Source organism: Oryctolagus cuniculus, chromosome 16 (assembly GCF_964237555.1).
Source record: "Oryctolagus cuniculus chromosome 16, mOryCun1.1, whole genome shotgun sequence".
Lineage (NCBI taxonomy): Eukaryota > Metazoa > Chordata > Mammalia > Lagomorpha > Leporidae > Oryctolagus > Oryctolagus cuniculus.
The window spans coordinates 63,236,093-63,255,603 of record NC_091447.1 but is presented as its reverse complement, the minus strand read 5'-3'; the positions used below and the strand labels follow the sequence as shown (position 1 = coordinate 63,255,603).

Sequence of the window (19,511 nt, the reverse complement as noted above, 5' to 3'; positions counted from 1 at the left end):
TGGCCGCTACGGCCAGCACGTTGCAGCCATTACGCTGTGCCGATCCAAAGCCAGGAGCCAGGTGCTTCCTCCTGGTCTCCCATGCAGGTGCAGGGCCCAAGGACCTGGGCCATCCTCCGTTGCACTCCCAGGCCACAGCAGAGAGCTGGACTGGAAGAGGAGCAACCGGGACAGAATCCAGCACCCCAACCAGGACTAGAACCCGGAGTGCCAACGCCGCAGGCAGAAGATTAGCCTAGTGAGCCGTGGTGCTGGCCTCAACCTTAAGTCTTAAAGTTAATGGCATTAAGAAGGTTGAAGCCGGCGCCGCGGCTCACTAGGCTAATCCTCCGCCTTGCGGCGCTGGCACACCGGGTTCCAGTCCCAGTCGGGGCGCCGGATTCTGTCCCGGTTGCCCCTCTTCCAGGCCAGCTCTCTGCTGTGGCCAGGGAGTACAGTGGAGGATGGCCCAGGTGCTTGGGCCCTGCACCCCATGGGAGACCAGGAAAAGCACCTGGCTCCTGGCTCCTGCCATCGGATCAGCGCGGTGCGCTGGCCGCAGCGCGCCGGCCACGGCGGCCATTGGAGGGTGAACCAACGGCAAAGGAAGACCTTTCTCTCTGTCTCTCTCTCTCACTGCCCACTCTGTCAAAATAAAAATAAAAAAAAAGGTTGAGATGGCCTAAGAATCGACATATTGCATGTAGACAGGGGTTGATTCTCTGACTGCAAAACACCACTGGTGACACTTCGGTTATGTGGATAACGCCTGTCTTGTGAAAAATTGGTCATGCCGCAGTTCCCCTCCTGGGTAGGCACACCTACCACATTGAACCAGGAAGTAAATGGGCTCTCCATGTACCTGGTCACTGTGGCTGGGAACCTGCTCATCGTCCTGGCCATCCTCTCAGACCTCCACACGCCCATGTACTTCTTCCTCTCCAACCTGTCCTTGGTGGACATCTGCTTCACCTCCACCACCGTCCCCAAGATGCTGGTGAACATCCAGACGCAGAGCAAAGCCATCAGCTATGCAGGCTGCATCACCCAGATGTTCTTCCTCCCACTACTTTCAATGTTGTCCGATCTCCTCACCTTGATGGCCTATAACCAGAATGTGGCCATCTGTCACCCCCTGCACCACACAGGCGATCATGAACCCCTGGCTTTATGTGTTCCTGGCTGTGGCTGGATGAGGAGCACCCTGAATTCCTTGGTACAGAGTTTAATGACAGTGAAGTAGTCACTCTGGGCACACTCCTGCCCCAGTCCCACTACAGTGAGGACAGAGATGACAGTCTGTCTGTGGGAACAAAGCCCTGCATGGAGCCCTCATCAAGCTTGCCCAGGCTCCTGGTCACTGCCCACAGGACCCTGCACCCAGGAACTCAGCCAGCACGTGAAGATGCAGCCTTCACAGTGGCCCCTGTGAAACCAGGCTTCTGGCCACCCCCAATGCCAGTCCAGACACAGACTCTAAGCTGGTTCCTGGCATCCTGGAGTGCCCAAGTGCCAGTCCAGACACAGGCTTCAGTACAGTCCCCGTGACCACAGGACCCAGCAGAAGCTAGCACCAGGTCAGCCCCCATGGAACCATGCAGAACTATTCTGCCTGCAACCCTTTTTGGCAGTGCTCTTCCAGGATGGAGAGTTTATCCAGAACAAAATTCAGTAAGGAAACTGAACTAGAACTCCACCACAGATGAAATGGGTCCCACAGCAACGTCTGAACCCACTGGCACAGAAAGCACATCACGCCGAGGGCACCTGCACCACTGTCCAGGAGAGAGCAGATGCCAGCCCATCTAAGAGTATTGGCCACCTCAAGGCGACTGCAACAGTATCAACTCTCTTCTCTGACCAAAATGGCTGGAAACTAGGGATCAGCAACAGAGGACATCTGGAAAATCCACAAATGTTTGGAAATCAACCACGTCCCTGAGCAAGGAGTAAGTCAAGGAAAAACTCAGCAGAAAAAAAATCATAAGACAAATGAAAATGGAAACACGACATTTGAAACACAGGATTCAGCATAAGTCATCCAAATAGGAAAAATTATAGGAATAATTCCTACATTAGGAATGAAAGACCTTACATGAAAAAGACTTTATACCCTAATAAATAACTTTATATGATAACTTTATACCTTAAAAAAATAGAAACAGAAGCTCTAGTAAACTAAGCCTGAAGTTAACAGAATTAGAGAAAGAATAAGATTTGAAACAAATAACTGAAAATGTGGAAAAAAACAATGAGTTGGTTATTTGACAATATAAAGAAAATTAGCAAAGGTTTAGTTAGCTAGACTAATGAAGAAAAACTGAACTCAATCAAAACCACAAACAAAGAAAATTACGGTCAATGCCAGTGAAACAGAAAGGTTTGGGAGAGACACCCTGAACAGTTATGAGCCAACAAATTGGAGAACCCAGAAGGCGCTGATAAATTCCTAGAAACGCCTATCAGGACTGAACCACGAATGAACAGGAAATGTACTGACTCCTAGGAAGATTTCATCAGAAATCACAAAGTCCTCCCATCCCCAGAAAGCCCCCTCCCTGGTAGTTCCACGGCTGCACTGGAAAGGAAGAAATAAAGGTCACACAGGAAACGACATCACTACATATAAGGCAAACCCAAAGCCTCCACCAAAAAAAAAAAAAAAACTGCTAAGACAAAGAAAATCCAGTGATTTTGTAGTATTACAAATATCAGAGGAACTTCCACAGACAGAGAACAAATCACCTTTTTAAAAGAATGAGAAGCAATGCTGTTCATAATTAAAAAAAAAAAAAAACATAAAAACCTTATGATTCAACTTAATCAAGATTGTGGAACACCTGAACACTGAAAAACATAAAATGTTGCTGTAAGAAACTGAAGACAAAAATAAATTCAAGTTTATTGATTATTCATAAATAGGGCATTTTCTAGCCACCAAAAAAAAGCTATCAGAATAAACAAATTCAGTGAAGTTGCAGAATTACAAGTATCAGAAGGATTTCTATATGCTGAGAATGAGTTATCTTTAAAACCACTAAAGAAAACTATCCCAGTTACAATAGAAACAAAACACACACATATCTTAGGAATTAAATGTAAGCAAGAACGTGGAAACCCTGTACACTGCAAGGTAAAAAATATTAATGAAAGAAACGGAAGACAAAACTAAATTTACATTTTTTATTATTTGTGAAATAGTACACTTTTATCAGATTCGGCCAGGGCAAATAGAAATTATGTAACTGCTCTTTGATGTTCAAGTATATTCACAAACATTTTCCAAAGAATGTTAAGAACACTGGAATAAAAATGAGGCCATGAACGGCCCCAAAGAACATAACAAGGAACATAATTTTAGCAAAAGTCCTGAAAATGTATGCTTTCGCTGCAAATAAAACACACACCCCTATGATTGTCGAAATCGCGCTCTGCAGCACCGGGTAGCCCAGCAGGTACAGTGCCTCGACGGATTTCCTGTCGACTAAGGTCTCAGAACTGGAAACAAACGCATAGGATATGTGCGCGGAGAAGTCAAAAGAGAACCCTATGCAAATGACGAGGTTGATCATGGATATGGAGTCCAGGTTCACGCTCCAGAAGGCCATGAACCCCACGACGCCCACGATCACCGACGTGATCGCAAACGTGACCCACAGGGAGCACACAGGGTGCGGGATCAGCAGCAGGGAGACCAGCAGCATAACCGACGACGCGACCATGACGTTGCGCACCGTGTTCTCTATGATGGCCGCGTACTGGTCGAAGTAGATGAAGGCGTGGTTGTACACCATGAGGGGCACGGCGCAGGCGGCCGCGATCTCCCGCAGCTGCAGCAGCATCAGCTTCTTGCTGGTCGAGGTGGAGACGCCCATAGTCTGAACAAAGCCCCGGGAACAGACGATCTCCTTGGAAGACGAAATGTTAACGTCGTAGGTAAAAAACGGCACGGTGCCTAGAAACGCGGACACGTTGTCCATGAACGTATCCTTATCGTTGGGGTCCAGGCTGCTGTTCTTCAGATGGCTCACGTAGGTTGGCAGCCAAAACTCGGACAGATTCTTATTGACATAGTCGTTTTTCTCGAAGTCTATCATACACTGGCCCAGCTTCTGCCGGACATCTTCTCTCCAGTAGTCAACAGGCTCGGTAACGATGACCATCACCCTGGGGCCGTAGTCGGAGAAGTAATCCTCCTCCACATTGAAGTAGGGGATGATGTAGGAATCGTCGCTGGCCAGATTGCGCGAGTCCAGACCCTCCTGCACTTGGAAGCAGCCGTAGATACTGCTGGTGAGGTACGCGATGTAGGTCAGCACCACGAAGAGCTTGGACCAGGGGTTGGTGACGAACGGGCCGAAGTAGTCCCGAAAGAACAAGTTCATGGGGTGGACGTCCATGCCCTCCTCGTCCGGGGTGGAGCCGAACGGCAGGCAGCAGGACTTCCTGAACGAGGAATAGCGGGGGTCAGGCTTCTTGAGCCAGTTCAAGCAGAGCCCTTCCCTCTTCCCGTCCAGCGCCATCACCGCGCCGAAGCACGTGACGTTGTACAGGTAGCAGAAGAGGAGGCTGGTCCCCGTGTAGATGCAGAAGTACTGCACGGACCTGAAGGAGCTCATGACCCCCGTGTAGAAGGCCAGGATGTTGGTGAGCGTGGTGATGGTGATGGACACCGCCACCTTGGAGTACACCAGGGCCATGCGCTCGCGCACGCTGTCCCGCAGCCGGGTCTTCTGCCAGGCCGAGACCATGAGGAACATGTCGTCCACGCCCACGCCCAGGATGAGGAAGGGCGAGTTGGCCACGATGATGACGAACGGCACGCGGATGAACAGCATCAGGCCAAAGCTGCTCACCACGGCCAGCACCACGCAGACCACGCCGAAGGCCGCCACCCACATCTTGTTGCGCACGCAGTCCAGCCGGTAGCACGAGACCACAGCGAAGAGGATGAGCAGCGCGTAGGCCCAGTAGAAGAGCGGCACCACCGTCTCCGAGGTGGCCTCGAACTCCATTTGCCTGGAGAGGGAGGTGAAGTGCACCAGGTGGACCCTCTGCAGGGCCAGCCCGGCCTGCATGCTGGGGAAGCGGGCCAGGAAGTGCGTCAGCCAGCGCTTGCTCAGCTCGCTGTCGCGGCCGTCCTCCGTCTTCAGGTAGTAGAGCAGCCGCATGGCCTTGGCCTCCAGCAGCAGCTGGCTCATGCCCACGCTCTCCCCCAGCACGAGCTTGCCGAAGAAGCCAGCCAGGTAGACGGGGTGGCTGTCGTGGCTGTAGATGGGGAAGGACACCCGGCTCAGGTCCAGCCGCCGGTTCTGCTGCCACGCGTACAGCAGCGGGTTGCAGGGCACGCACACGGCCTTGTACTTGGCGCACACCTGCTCGAACCGGATCTCCGTCCGGTTCTCCTGCGCCACGCGCAGGGCCTGCACCATGCGGTCCAGGCGGTCGACCTCGGCGAACACGTCGCCGTCCAGCACCGAGTCGTCCTTGGACACCACGAGGATGGACAAGTAGTTGGCCTCGGTGCTCCTCCGCGCGTCCGAGAAGCGGTGCGAGTCGTTGGTGGCGAAGTGGCCCTGCACGAAGCGCCGCTCCGCCTTGGCCGGGCTCCTGATCGGCGTGTACTGCTCCTCCAGGTCCTCCAGCTCGTCCTTGGGCAGGTGCACCAGCCCGATGCCCAGCAGCGCCGTCAGCACCATGGGCAGCAGCAGGAAGAGCCAGGGGTGCGAGCCCACGGCCCAGCCCAGGCTCCCGAAGGCGCGCGACAGCGGCGCCTCCAGGCAGCTCGTGTCGCAGTGGCGCCGGGGGCCGCCCGCCGGAGGACACGAAGCCGGCGGCTCCGGGGGCTGCGCCGCCGCCGCCGCCCACGCCCGCCGCTCCGCCGGCCGCGTCTCGGCGCCCCGGCGCGCCTCGGCCTCCTCCGCCGCCGTGGGGCTCGCGGGGGCCGGCGGCGGCGCCCCGTCGGGGCCCGGCTCGCGCCGCTGCTCGGCCTCCGGCTGCCCCGTCTCGGACGCGGGCCCGGCCTCGGGATGCGGCTCGGGCGTCGTCTGCGGCGCCACCTTGGCGGAGAGGAAGCTCATGGTGAGGAGGCTCGGGCCGGCTTCCCACGAGGGGCGGCGGGCGGCCAGGTAGCGGCTGAAGCCAACGCCGCCCGACGCCGCGGGAGCCCGGGAGCCCGGAGGAACCGCGAGCGCGCGAGGCCGTTGGTGCGCGTGCGGCCCGCGGGAGCCCGGATGTTGCCGTTGGCGACCACGTGAGCTCCCGGGTGCCGGCGCCCGGAAATGACTCTGACGACCGCGCCGGTGCCCGGATGGTCTGAGGCGCTGCACCGGTAGAAGACCTCTCTCTCCTCTTTCTCCTCCCTCTCCCTCTCCTCTCTCTCTCTCCTCCCTCTCTCTCTCCTCCCTCTCTCTCTCTCTCTCTCTCTCTCCTCCCTCTCTCTCTCTCTCTCTGTAACTCTACCTGTCAAAAAAAAAAAGAAAAGAAAAGAAAGAAATCATTTTAGGGGACTAAGTTTCGTTCTCAGGTGGCAAAAATGATCTGAAATTGACAGTCATGATGGTTTCACATATCTGTGTATACTTTCAATGGACAAATTACATGATAACTACACTGAAATGATATCAATAAATCTGATTAAGAAAGTTAAAGAAAATGAGAAGTTCCAAAATGAGACAGTGCGGAGAGAATGAAACCAAGCCAAAAAGATAGGATTCAAAACAACCGCAGTGAGCAAAACTGAACAGAACCTCAAAAAACAGCGGAAACAAGATACGAGACAGCAGCAATCTCGACACGGAACAGTAACCTGGCAAACACCTGGGCTTGAGGTAATACCATACACACAGTTCCCAGAACTTGGTAGACTCAGGCCGGCGCCGCAGCTCAACAGGCTAACCCTCTGCCTTGCGCGGCGCCGGCACACCGGGTTCTAGTCCCGGTCGGGGCACCGGATTCTGTCCCGGTTGCCCCTCTTCCAGGCCAGCTCTCTGCTGTGGCCAGGGAGGGCAGTGGAGGATGGCCCAAGTACTTGGGCCCTGCACCCCATGGGAGACCAGGAGAAGCACCTGGCTTCTGCCATCGGATCAGCGCGGTGCGCCGGCTGCAGGGCCATTGGAAGGTGAACCAACGGAAAAGGAAGACCTTTCTCCCTGTCTCTCTCTCACACACACTGTCCACACTGCCGGTCAAAAATTAAAAAAAAAAAAAAAAAAAAAAAAAAACTTGGTAGACTCAGAAATGCCCAGGAGTGTTTGTTGAGTTAATCATGAGGGTATGCAAGTAAATGACCAGGTTGTCTCTCTGTTTGATAAGCAAATGATGGATAATTAAATAAAAGCTGGCAGAAATGGTGTCCATCTGGAAGGACATTAAGTCAGCCCCCCCACACACACACACACACACATGCTGGAACAACACAGAGGAATTAAAGTCCGCAGTGTGAAAGAGAGCAGCCCATGTTTGATGAGCACTTAAAAAACTATACATCAGACAAATGTGGGACAGTCTGTCTCCTGCAAAGCAACCAACTCAGATGTAAGCAGATAAACACATTGAACTAAATAAAATTTATTTGCATGGTCCAGAATAGCCTACCAGAAACCTACTGAGAAAATAACCACCTGTAAGAATCGTTTGAGATGCTGAGAATTCTAGACAAATTTAGAAACATAGGTAACTCATAATAACAGGCAAATCATTGTTATTCAAAACACGAAACCTACTCAAACTCAGCAAGCTTAAGAAAACAACAAAAGCCTGTTTCACCTCCATGGGCTCAAGAAGTCTCACGTTGATTGGAGTTGCAAATTTCCAACAAGTCACACAGGGGAGTTCCCTACATTTTTCTAGCAGGAATGGGAAGTGTTACAATGTGCTGGGGAAACAATTGGGAGGCAGCTGTATATAATCGATAATCTATATTATAGTGTGTGATTATTATATACTACATATTAAGTATAGAATCTGTAATACAGATATGCTTGAACTCAGAGTTTGTACATCTCAGCACCATGAGAGTTACGAGACCATTCTCTATGGTGAAGTCTACCCTGTGCATTATGGGATATTTAGCAGCACCACAGGCCTCTCAACACCCCTTCCCAGGGTGACAACCAAAAGTATGGCTGGATGTTGCACAGTGGCCCTTGGGGGACAAGATCAGCCATGGTTGAGAACCACACTTTTAATTACCTCAAACTCTTTCAGTATAAATGATGTGATGGTGATTTCATAATAGAAAGTGGGAAGGATGCTGAAAACATGGGTATCCCAGCCTCCCTGTGAAGTAAGTGGCCACAGTGAAATGATATTTGGCATCAGTACTGGTAGATTAGGGAGACCCTAACAAGGAACAAGGAACAAGAAACAAGGATTAAGGGTGGTATACTGGGGAATAAATGGTTGCAATGAAGCATGAAGAATGTTTATGCCACACACAGGGTTCTTTTTTTTTTTTAATTTTTTTTGACAGGCAGAGTGGACAGTGAGAGAGAGAGACAGAGAGAAAGGTCTTCCTTTTGCCATTGGTTCACCCTCCAATGGCCGCCACGGCTGGCACGCTGCGGCCAGCACACCGCGCTGATCCGATGGCAGGAGCCAGGTGCTTCTCCTGGTCTCCCATGGGGTGCAGGGCCCAAGCACTTGGGCCATCCTCCACTGCCTTCCCGGGCTACAGCAGAGAGCTGGCCTGGAAGAGGGGCAACTGGGACAGAATCCGGCACCCCGACCGGGACTAGAACCAGGTGTGCTGGCGCCACAGGCGGAGGATTAGCCTATTGAGCCACGGCACCGGCCTACACACACAGGGTTCTACTGAAGCATCTGCATTAAAGGTATATGAATTATGAGGGTACACCACTCAGAAATACAGCTTGGGAAGTGACTAAGGACTTAAGGTACAATCAATGGTAGTTGTTAGTATAGTCAGGTTGAGTATGATGGTTTCCAAACAACTCTGTAAAACAAAATGTATTAAATGTCTAAATCTAACTTCTGGGGTAAAAAAAAAATCTAAAAAGTGTAATAGATGGACATCATAATGGACTAGGGATTCAAGATTTAATTGCCAATGACCAGAAATAAAAGAATATCATAGGAGGACTCTGGAGAAAATTATTGGGGGGGGGGGAGAGATCCCATCTACTGGCTCACTCTCCAATTTTGCTCCCAATAGCAGGGGCTGAGGCAGAGCTAGGAACTCAAATTGGGTGTCCCACAGGGGTGGCAGGAAACCAGCTACCTGAGCCATCACCACTGCCTCCCAGGGTCTGCACTAGCAGAAAACCAGAGTCAGGAGCCAGAGCCAAGGATTGAACTTGGATACTTTGATATCTGGAGCCAGAATCACTAGGTTCAGAAACCTAGTGGGGGCAGGGGAGCTGGCGCTGTAGTAGGTTAAGCTTCCACCTGTGGCACCCACATCCCATATGGGTGCCGGTTCAAGTCCCGGCTGCTCCACTTCCAATCCAGCTCTCTGCTATGGCCTGGGAAAGCAGTAGAAGATGGCCCAAGTCCTTGGGCCCCTGCACCCACATGGGAGACCCGGAAGAAGCTCCTGGCTCCTGGCTTCAGATTTGTGCAGCTCCAGCCATTGCAGCCATTTGGGGAGTGAACCAGCAGATGGAAGACCTTTCTCTCTGTCTCTCTGTCTCTCCCTCTCTCTATATGTAACTTTGCCTCTCAAATAAATAAATCTTTCAAAAAGAAAAGAAAAGAAAAAAGAAACCTATTAAATGTAGGAGGAAACAGTATTTTAATGCAATGGTTTAGATGTTATTTTCCCCCATGGTTCATGTGTCAGTGTAGAAACGTTAAGAGATGGTGGGGACTTTAACAGGTGTGGTCCAGAGCAAGATAACTGGGACTTTAAGAGGGGCCAGCACTGTGGCATAGCAGTTAAAGCTGCCACCTGCAGTGCTGGCATTCTATATGGGCGCTGGTTCAAGTCCTAGCTGCTCCACTTCTGATCCAGCTCCCTGCTATAGCCTGGGAAAGTAGGGGGAGATGGTCCAAGTCCTTGGGCCCCTGCACCGGCATGGGAGACCTGGAAGAATCTCCTGGCTCCTGGTTTCAGCCATTTGGGGAGTGAACCATCAATGAAAGCCTCTTGCTCTCTCTCTCCTTCCATCCCCTCCCCATAACTCTACCATACAAATAAATAAAGATTTTTTTAAAGATTAGCTTGTGAATCCTTAACTTTAAGCTTCTGGCAAATGTATGTGTGTGCATGTGTCCCAGGTAGTGGCTTCACCCCTGTGCTGCAATGCCCGGCCTGAACCATGTGTTTTCCCTCAGCAATCCACGTGGTGCTGTCATACATTATACAGGAGGCTTCAACAATTGCATGCACACAATAATTACAGGATGTGTATATTTGGTGCAAAGGAATTTTTGGAATGTCACATTTTTTATACTTTTCAATAAACTTCAAAAACAATTTTTAGTTATTTGAAAGTCAGAGTGACAGAAAGAGAGGGAGAGATAGAAATAGAGATCTTCCATGAGATAATTCACTCCCCAAATGCCCACAATAACCTGGCTGGGCCAGGCCAAGGCTGGGAGCCTAGAACCCCATCCAGGTCTCCTATTTGGGCAACAGGAACCCAAGTACTCGGGCTGGTGTCTGTTGCCTTCCCAGGAGTGTTAGCAGGAAGCTGGATGGGATGCTGAGCAGCTGGGACTGCAACATGGAGTTCAGGTGACCCAAACAGCCGACTCTCTCATGTGCCACAATACCCACCCTCCACAGATGTTTCAAATGTCCCTTATGTGTGTGGATTTAAACATTTTTGGTATCTAAATAAATTTAGCCTGTTTTTTATTTTCCATGAACTTTTTAAAGTATACTTGTGTATAAATGGAACCAGGAAGCACATACTCCTAGTTTTTTATGGTTCCTTTAATTCTCTGCAGCTTACTGTAGGTAAATCTACCCCCAATGAACTAGTCAAAAGCAAAAATATCACAGCTCCTTCATAGGTAGGTGGGTCACTCTTAACACAGGTGGGAGACAGGTGGGAAAGAAGCGAGGTCAAATAGGAATACAGAGTAGTGGGGTTACATCTAAGGCAATTTTCACAGAAAAACTCAGAACGTTAACTCAGAACATTGACCTCAATGTGGAAATGGAGTCAACTGGTACCTAAATTGGTCCAAGACAGGAGAGCACTACAACCACACACGTATCCTGTATGAGCCTTAGAAACACAATGTAGACAACACCCAATACACACAGGAATCAAAACACCACACTGCACCTCACGAGTATGTGCAAATATCGTGTGTCAATCTCATCCACAATGCAGGGGCAGGCATTTGGCATAGTGGTCACCATACTGGTTGGGATACTGGCATCCCACATCCGTGTACCTAGGTTCCATACCTGGCTCTGACTTCTGACTCCAGCTTCCTGCTAGTGTAGACTCCGGGAGACAGCAATGATATCGCAAGCACTTGGGTCCCTGCTACCCACGTGGAAGACCTGGATGGAGTTCACAAATCCCAGACTTGGCTCCAAATGTGGGATGCTGCAAGCATTTGGGGAGTGGGGAGTGAACTAGTAGATGGAGCACATGCTCGCTCTCTCTCGCTCTCTCTCTCTCTCTCTCTCTTGCACACTCTCACTCAAATAGATAGGTGAATGAATGAATGAACAGATGAATGAATGAATGAATAATATAGAGACTCCCAGCTCAATAGCCATGGGATGCAACACCACCACACAATCTCATTTGGTTCTCATGGATTTGTTTTAAACAATTTGGTTCGGGGATGGTTCCACACACAGCAATGTCTAACTGACACAGGAATGGAAGCAAACAGAACTCAGGGCAGTAGTGATAACCTGCTGCTTTTAGCCTTGGGCACTTGCTCTGGAATTGGGAAATTCATAATTACTCTGTTATCCAAGTCTATGTCAGACAAGTGCACTCAACACCGACTCTTCAGTGATTCCTTCCTAGGGAGCAAGGGAAGGTTGCCAGGATGTGCGTGGTTGCAGAAAAGTCATGACCCAGGAGCCGTGACCAGACAGGAAGTCAAGTTCTGCCATGAGCGCTCCTTTGGCTGTGAAGTCTAAGGAGATTCCTGGGGACAGAGAAAAAACGTGACAGCCAACGTGGACACTGCCCCATCGCCATCCCTTCAGTAACCATGGAGCCAGGAACTTCTTCCGGGTTGCCCACATGGGTGCAGGGGCCCAAGGACTTGGGCCATCTTCTACTGTTTTCCCAGGCCACAGCAGAGAGCAGGATTGGAAGAGGAGCAGCTGGGACTAGAACCGGCACCCATAAGGGATGCTGGCACTCAGGCCAGGGCTTTAACCCACTGCACCACAGTGCCGGTCACCAGACATTTTCACAGAAACAGGAAGACTGCTCAGCAAAAAATGAAGCAATGAACCTGACCTGAACTTGATGATTCAACCCCTCACCCGGGGACACTGGGCCTTCACATTTCAGCAAGCAGCTGTGCAGTTTGGAAAAGAAGCATTTTGCATAATAACGGAAATATTGTTTGAAGTCTGCTTCACCCTGTATTAGGCCATCCCCCACTCTGAGGCCACGTTAGTGAATCTGCTGGTCCAAATGTCTTCCATGTAGATCCCACTAGGAGACAGGCATGCATTTGCTAAGCAGCTTCTGCCAGTGACTTGGGTGAGCTGTGTGGACTCCGTGTTGAGTAAGAGAATGGTATGTTAACGAGAGCATGCACCCAGCAGCCAGCTATGAAACACACTCATGCGGTAGAGTTTGATCATTGGGAGGAGCAGCTATGGCCGTGCTGTAGAAAATGATGAGGTGGTGCAGCAAGTTAAGCCCACCCACATCCCATATAGGAATGGTGTTTGAGTCCTGGCTGCTCTACTTTTGATCCAGCTCTCTGCTGTGGCCTGGGAAAGCAGTGGAAGATGGCCCAAGTCCTTGGGCCCCTGCACCCACATGGGAGACTCAGAAGAAGCTCCTGGCTCATGGCTTCGGATCGGTCCAGCTCTGGCCATTGCAGTCATCTGGGGAGTGAGCCAGCGGATGGAAGACCTCTCTCTGTCTCTCCCTCTGTGTGTCTGTAACTCTACCTCTCAAGTAAATAAATAAATCTGGGGCTGGTGCTGTGGTGCAGCAGGTTAAAGCCCTGGCCTGAAGCACTGGCATCCCATATGGGCGCCGGTTCTAGTCCCGACTGCTCCACTTCCAATCCGGCTCTCTGCTATGGTCTGGGAAAGCAGTAGAAGATGGCCCAAGTCCTTGGGCCCCTGCACCCACGTGGGAGACCTGGAAGAAGCTCCTGGCTCCTAGCTTCAGATCGGCCCAGCTCCAGCCATTACAGCCATCTGGGGAGTAAACCATTGGATGGAAGACCTCTGTGTGTGTGTGTGTGACTCTGACTTTCAAATAAAATAAATAAATCTTGGGGCCGGCGCCATGGCTCACTTGGCTAATTCTCCACCTATGGCACCAGCATCCCATATGGGCTCCGGGTTCTAGTCCCGGTTGCTCCTTTTCCAGTCCAGCTCTCTGCTGTGGCTCAGGAGGGCAATGGAGGATGGTCCAAGTGCTTGGGCCCCTGCACCCGCATGGGAGACCAGGAAGAAGCACCTGGCTCCTGGCTTCGGATCGGCACAGCACCAGCCGTAGTGGCCATTTGGAGAGTGAACCAGTGGAAGGAAGACCTTTCTGTCTGTCTCTCTCACTATCACGCTTGCTGTCAAATAAATTTAAAAATAAATAAATCTTTCAAATAAATAAATAAATCTTTTTAAAAGGCTCTGCATTTCACTGATCTTTTGTATTGTTTGTTTTGTTTCAATTTTGTTTATTCTCTAATTTTAAATACTTCTTTCCTCCTACTAATTTTGGATTTAGTTTGTTGTTTTTCTAGGTCCTTGAGATGCATTGCTAGCTCATTCACTTAGTGACTCTCCAATTTCTTGATGTAGGAACCTATTGCTATAAACTTCCCTCTTAGCACTGCTTTTGCTGTATCAAGTCAGTTTTGATATGTTGTATTGTCACTTCCATTTATTTCCAAGAATTTTTTTACTTCCTTTTTGATTTCTTCTATGGTATTTTGTTCAGTCTCCATGTGTTTGCATATGCTCTAGAGTTTCTTACGTTGTTAATTTCCAGCTTCATGCCATGGTATGATTTGAGTCTTTTCGAATTTGCTGAAATTTTTTTATGGTCTATTACACAGTCTGTCCTAGAGAAAGTTCCATCCACTGATGAGAAGAATGTGTATTCTGCAACTATGGGATGAAATGTTCTGTTGATATCAGTTAGTTCCATCTGGTCCATAGTGTTGATGAGCTCTGCTGTTTCTTTGTTGATTTTCTGTCCAGTTGATCTGTCCATTGATGAAATGGGGGCACTGAAGTCCCCTATTACTATTGTACTGAATGTCTCCCTTTAGATCCATTAACATTTGTTTTAAATAGCCAGGCACCCAGGCATTGGATGCACATACATTTACAATAGTCACATCTTCCGGCTGAGCTGATCCCTTAATCATTATATAACGGCCTTGTCTCTTTTAACAGTTCTTGTGAGGATGGCTATAGCTGTTAATTTTTGCTTTCATTTAGCATGGAATATCTTTCCCCATCCTTTCACTTTCAGTCTGTATGTATCTTTGTTGGTGAGGTGGAACAGTCCTCAACATTCAAGGCAATATATGATAAATCCACAGCTTGCATCGTATCAAATGGAGAAAAGTTGGAAGCATTTCCACCTAAGATCTGGAACCAGACAAGAATACCCACTGTCACCATTGCTATTCCTTTTTTTAAGATTTATTTTATTTATATGAAAGACAGAGCTACAGAGAGAGGTAGAGACAGAGAGAGAGGTCTTCCATTTGCTGGTTCACTCCCCGGATGGCCACAATTGCCAGAGATGCACTGATCCAAAGCCAGGAGCCAGGAGCCTGGGTGCAGAGGCCCAAGGATTTGGGCCATCTTCTACTACTATTCCAGGCCACAGCAGAGAGCTGGATCAGAAATGGAGCAGCCAGGACTATAACTGGCGCCCATATGGGATGCCAGCGCTTCAGGCCAGGGCATTAACCCACTGCACCACAGTGCTGGCCCCACCATCACTATTAAATATGGTTCTGGAAGTTTTAGTCAGAGCCATTAGGCAAGAAAAAGACATCAAAAGGATACAAATTGGAAAGGAGGAACTCTAATTATCCCTGTTTGCAGAAGACATGATCCTACATATAGGGGAACCAAAAGGCACCATTAAGAGACTATTGGAATTCATAAGAAATTTTGGTAAAGATGGAGGATATAAAAATCAACACACAAAAGTCAATAGCCTTTGTATAAACAAACAATCCCATGGCTGAGAAAGAACTTGTTGAGTCTGGCACTATGGCGCAGTAGGTGAAGCCTCCACCTGCAGTGCCGGCACCCCATATGGGTGTAGGTTCTAGTCCCAGCTGCTCCACTTCTGATTCAGATCGATGCTATGGCCTGGGAAAGCATCAGAGGATGGCCCGGGTCCTTGGGCCCCTGCACCCATGTGGGAGACCTGGAAGGGGCTCCTGACTCCTGGCTTCAGATCAGCTCAGCTCCAGCCACTGCAGCTGTTTGAGAAGTGAACCAGCCTCTCTCCCTCTCCCTCTCCCTCTCCCTCTCCCTCTCCCTCTCCCTCTCCCTCTCCTTCTCCCTCTCTCTCTCTCTCTCCCCCTGCCTCTCTGTAACTCTCTGCCTTTCAAATAAATAAATAAATTTTTTAAAAAAACTTGTAAGATCAGACCCATTTACAATAGCTACAAAAAAATTAAATACCTTGGAATAAATTAAACCAATGATGTCAAAGATATCTACAATGAAAATTACAAAACACTAAAAAGAGAAATAGAGCAAGACATCAAAAAATGGAAAAAAAAATCTTCCATGTTTGTGGATTAGAAGAATTAATATCATCAAAATGCCCATACTACTAAAAGGAATTAACAAATTCAATGCAATCCCAATCAAAATACCAACAAGATTCTTCTCAAATCTAGAAAAAAATGATGCTAAAATTCATGTGAAAACACAAGAGACCCCAAATAGCTAAGTCAGTCTTAAACAACAAAAACAAAGCTGGAGGCATCACAACACCAGGCTTCAAGACATACATACAGGGCAATTATGCTGATTATATATTGTTGTTGGCACAAAAATAGACATGTAGACCAACAGAACAGAATAGAAACCCCAGAAATCAATACACACATCTACAACAAACTAATCTTTGACAAACAAGCTAAATTCAATCCCTGAAGAAAGGACAGTCTCTTCAACAAATAGTTCTTCAACAATGGTGAAAATTGGACCTATGTGTGCAAAAGTATGAAACAAGATTCCTACCTTACACCTTACACAAAAATAAACTCAAAATGGATCAAAGACCTAAATCTATGACTTGATACCATCCATTTACTACAGAACATCAGGGAAACTCTGCAAGCCATTGGCATAGGCAAAGACTTCTTGGAAAAGACTCCAAAAGCACAGGCAATCAAAGACAAAATTGACACATGAAATTACATCAAGCTGAGAAGCTTCTGCACTGCAAAAGAAATACTCAACAAAATGAAGAGGCAACCAAAAGAATGGGATAAAATATTTACAAACTATGAAACTGATAAAAGATTAATATCCAGAATCTATAAAGACCTCAAGAAACTCAACAACAATGAAACAAATAATACAGTCAAGAAATGGGCAAAGGACCTGAACAGGCATTTTTCAAAGGTTAAATCCAAATGGCCAACAGACACAAGAAAAATGCTGAGGATCACTAGCAATGAAATGCAAATCAAAACCACAGTGTTTCACTTCACCATAATTAGAATGGCTACCACCCAAAAATTTAAAAAAAAAAAAACACACACACAATAAATGCTGGCAAGAATCTGAAGAAAAAGGTACCATAATCCGCTATTGGTGGAAAAGTAAACTAGTCTAAACATTGCAGAAAACAGTATGGAGATTCCTCAGAGATCTGAAAATAGATCTACCACGTGATCCAGCCATCTCACTCCTCATAATTTACCCAAATGAAATGAAATCAGCTTATAAAAGAGGTATTTGTACCCCCATGTTTGACAACAGGTAAGGTATGAAATGAATCCAGATGTCCATCAACTGATAAATTGATAAATAAAATGTGGTTTATATACACTATGGAATACTACTCAGCCACTAAAAAAATAATTAAATCCTGTTTTTCACAGCAAAATGGATGCAACTGGAGACCATTACTCTTGGTGAAAAAAGCCAGTCTCAAAAAGACAAATATCACATGTTTTCCTCGATTGTGGTAACTAACATACAGAGCACAAAAATAGTCATGTATACAAGCAAAATTCACATCTTCAGATTTGATATTGTTTATACCCCTTGTCTATACTCTTGAGGAACAGTGATTTTTCTACTTACTACTTATTGAATTCTTTATTTAACGGTGGATTAAGTTTGTGATTATAAAGCAACTGAAAGTATATCATCATAAAAATTAAAAGAAACATAAAAAGGAAGGAGGAGGGAGAGAGAGTGAGAAGTATCATTATGTTCTTAAAACTGTGTACATGATGTATGGCTTAATGATCCATATGGTCTCCATATCAATATTTGTTTAAAAAGATATGAAAAAATAAATGGCTATACTGACAGAGAGAATGCTTTAATAGGATACAGCAGAAAGATAAGAAAGCATAGGGACGCCGGCGCCGTTGCTCAATAGGCTAATCCTCTGCCTGTGGCGCCGGTACACTGGGTTCTAGTCCCGGTTGGGGCACCAGATTCTGTCTCGGTTGCCCCTCTTCCAGGCCAGCTCTCTGCTGTGGCCAGGGAGTGCAGTGGAGGATTGCCCAAGTCCTTGGGCCCTGCACCCCATGGGAGACCAGGAGAAGCACCTGGCTCCTGTCTTCGGATCAGTGTGGTGCGCCGGCCACAGCGCGCCGGCCGCGGCGGCCATTGGAGGGTGAACCAACGGCAACGGAAGACCTTTCTCTCTGTCTCTCTCTCTCACTGTCCACTCTGCATGTAAAAAAAAAAAAAGGAGAAAGAAAGAAAGAAAGCATAGGGGCTGGCACCATGGCTCAATAGGCTAATCCTCTGCCTGTGGCGCCGGCACACTGGGTTCTAGTCCTGGTTGGGGCACCAGATTCTGTCCCGGTTGCCCCTCTTCCAGGCCAGCTCTCTGCTGTGGCCAGGGAGGGCAGTGGATGATGGCCCAAGTGCTTTGGCCCTGCATCCCATGGGTGTCGGGGAACGGGACAGCCTGGCCAGCTGTGCCCCTCCCGACATGTACAAGCACAAGAAGTTTAGTACTGGGCTTTTTCCACCCTGCCCGTTGCTAATTGCAAGATCCTGTTTTGACTTTAAGCATCCTGTTATTGCATGTTTCCCACACTTAGTTGGTAACATGTTTTCCGTGAAATATATATAAATAGGTGGACGGTGGGCGGGAGTGAGGAATGAACGCTGGTAAAAGGCGGAGTTATGAATGAACGCCAGTAGTAAAAGACGGAGGAGTGAATGAACGCTGGTAAAAGACGGAGGAAGGAATGAACGCTGGTAAAAGGCGGAGTTATGAATGAACTCCAGTAGTAAAAGACGGAGGAGTGAATGAACGCTGGTAAAAGACGGAGGAATGAATGAACTCTGGTAAAAGACGGAGGAATGAATGAACGCTGGTAAAAGACGGAGTAATGAATGAACGCCAGTAACAGGCGGAGTTGTGAATGAACGCCGGTAACAGGGAGGAGCTGTGAATGAATGCGAGTAGTAAGCGGGAGTGGTGAATGAAGGAGTTGTGAATGAATGCCGGTAACAGGGCGGGCGTTCGCGACATGTAACGCGAGTCTGCTGAAAAATAAAGTGGAAGCTGAAAAGCCGATAAACGCGTCTGGTGTCTCCGAGGTCTCGCCAGCGTTAACCTATCCGGAAGGTGTACGCCTGCAACGGGAGACCAGGATAAGCAACTGGCTCCTGCCTTTGGATCAGCGTGGTGCGCCGGCTGCAGCGCGCCGGCCATGGCGGCCATTGGAGGGTGAACCAACGACAAAAGGAAGACCTTTCTCTGTCTCTCTCCCTCACTGTCCACTCTGCCTGTAGAAAAAAAGCATAGGTAGTAAGAAAGCTTCATTTATAAGATGGAGCTGTGGACTGCAAACTAGACCTTGCTTATGGTCTAATCAGGCTGAATACACATTCAAGAACAAAAGAAAGTCTAAGTAAAAATTATTTTGATTGAATAGGAGCTGTACAGGTAACATTCATTCTTCTAATAGCCCTTGAGTCAAACAGAACATCAAAGCCGAACTTAAATTGATTAAAAATTAACCAAGCTCAGGACTGGCATTGTGGCATAGTGGGTTAAGCCACTGCCTGCAACACCAGCATCCAATATGGGCACTGGTTAGTGTCCTGGCTGCTCCACTTTGATCCAGTTCCCTGCTAATGGCCTGGAAAGCAGCGGAAGATGATACAAGTGCTTGGGCTCCTTCCACCTCCAGAGGAAACCTAGGTGGAACTC

At 48.3% G+C, this 19,511-nt stretch overlaps 1 protein-coding gene across 1 annotated transcript; it reads right to left on the bottom strand.

Moving 5' to 3' along the window:
- Positions 1 to 3,148: 3,148 nt before the first annotated feature.
- On the bottom strand, positions 3,149 to 6,059 carry LOC100344279 (patched domain-containing protein 3). Its single transcript, XM_002723217.4, has one exon. It carries the CDS (start codon positions 6,057 to 6,059, stop codon positions 3,249 to 3,251), a length of 2,811 nt encoding a protein of 936 aa, XP_002723263.4. The 3' UTR covers positions 3,149 to 3,248.
- Between the last annotated feature and the right edge of the window lie 13,452 nt (positions 6,060 to 19,511).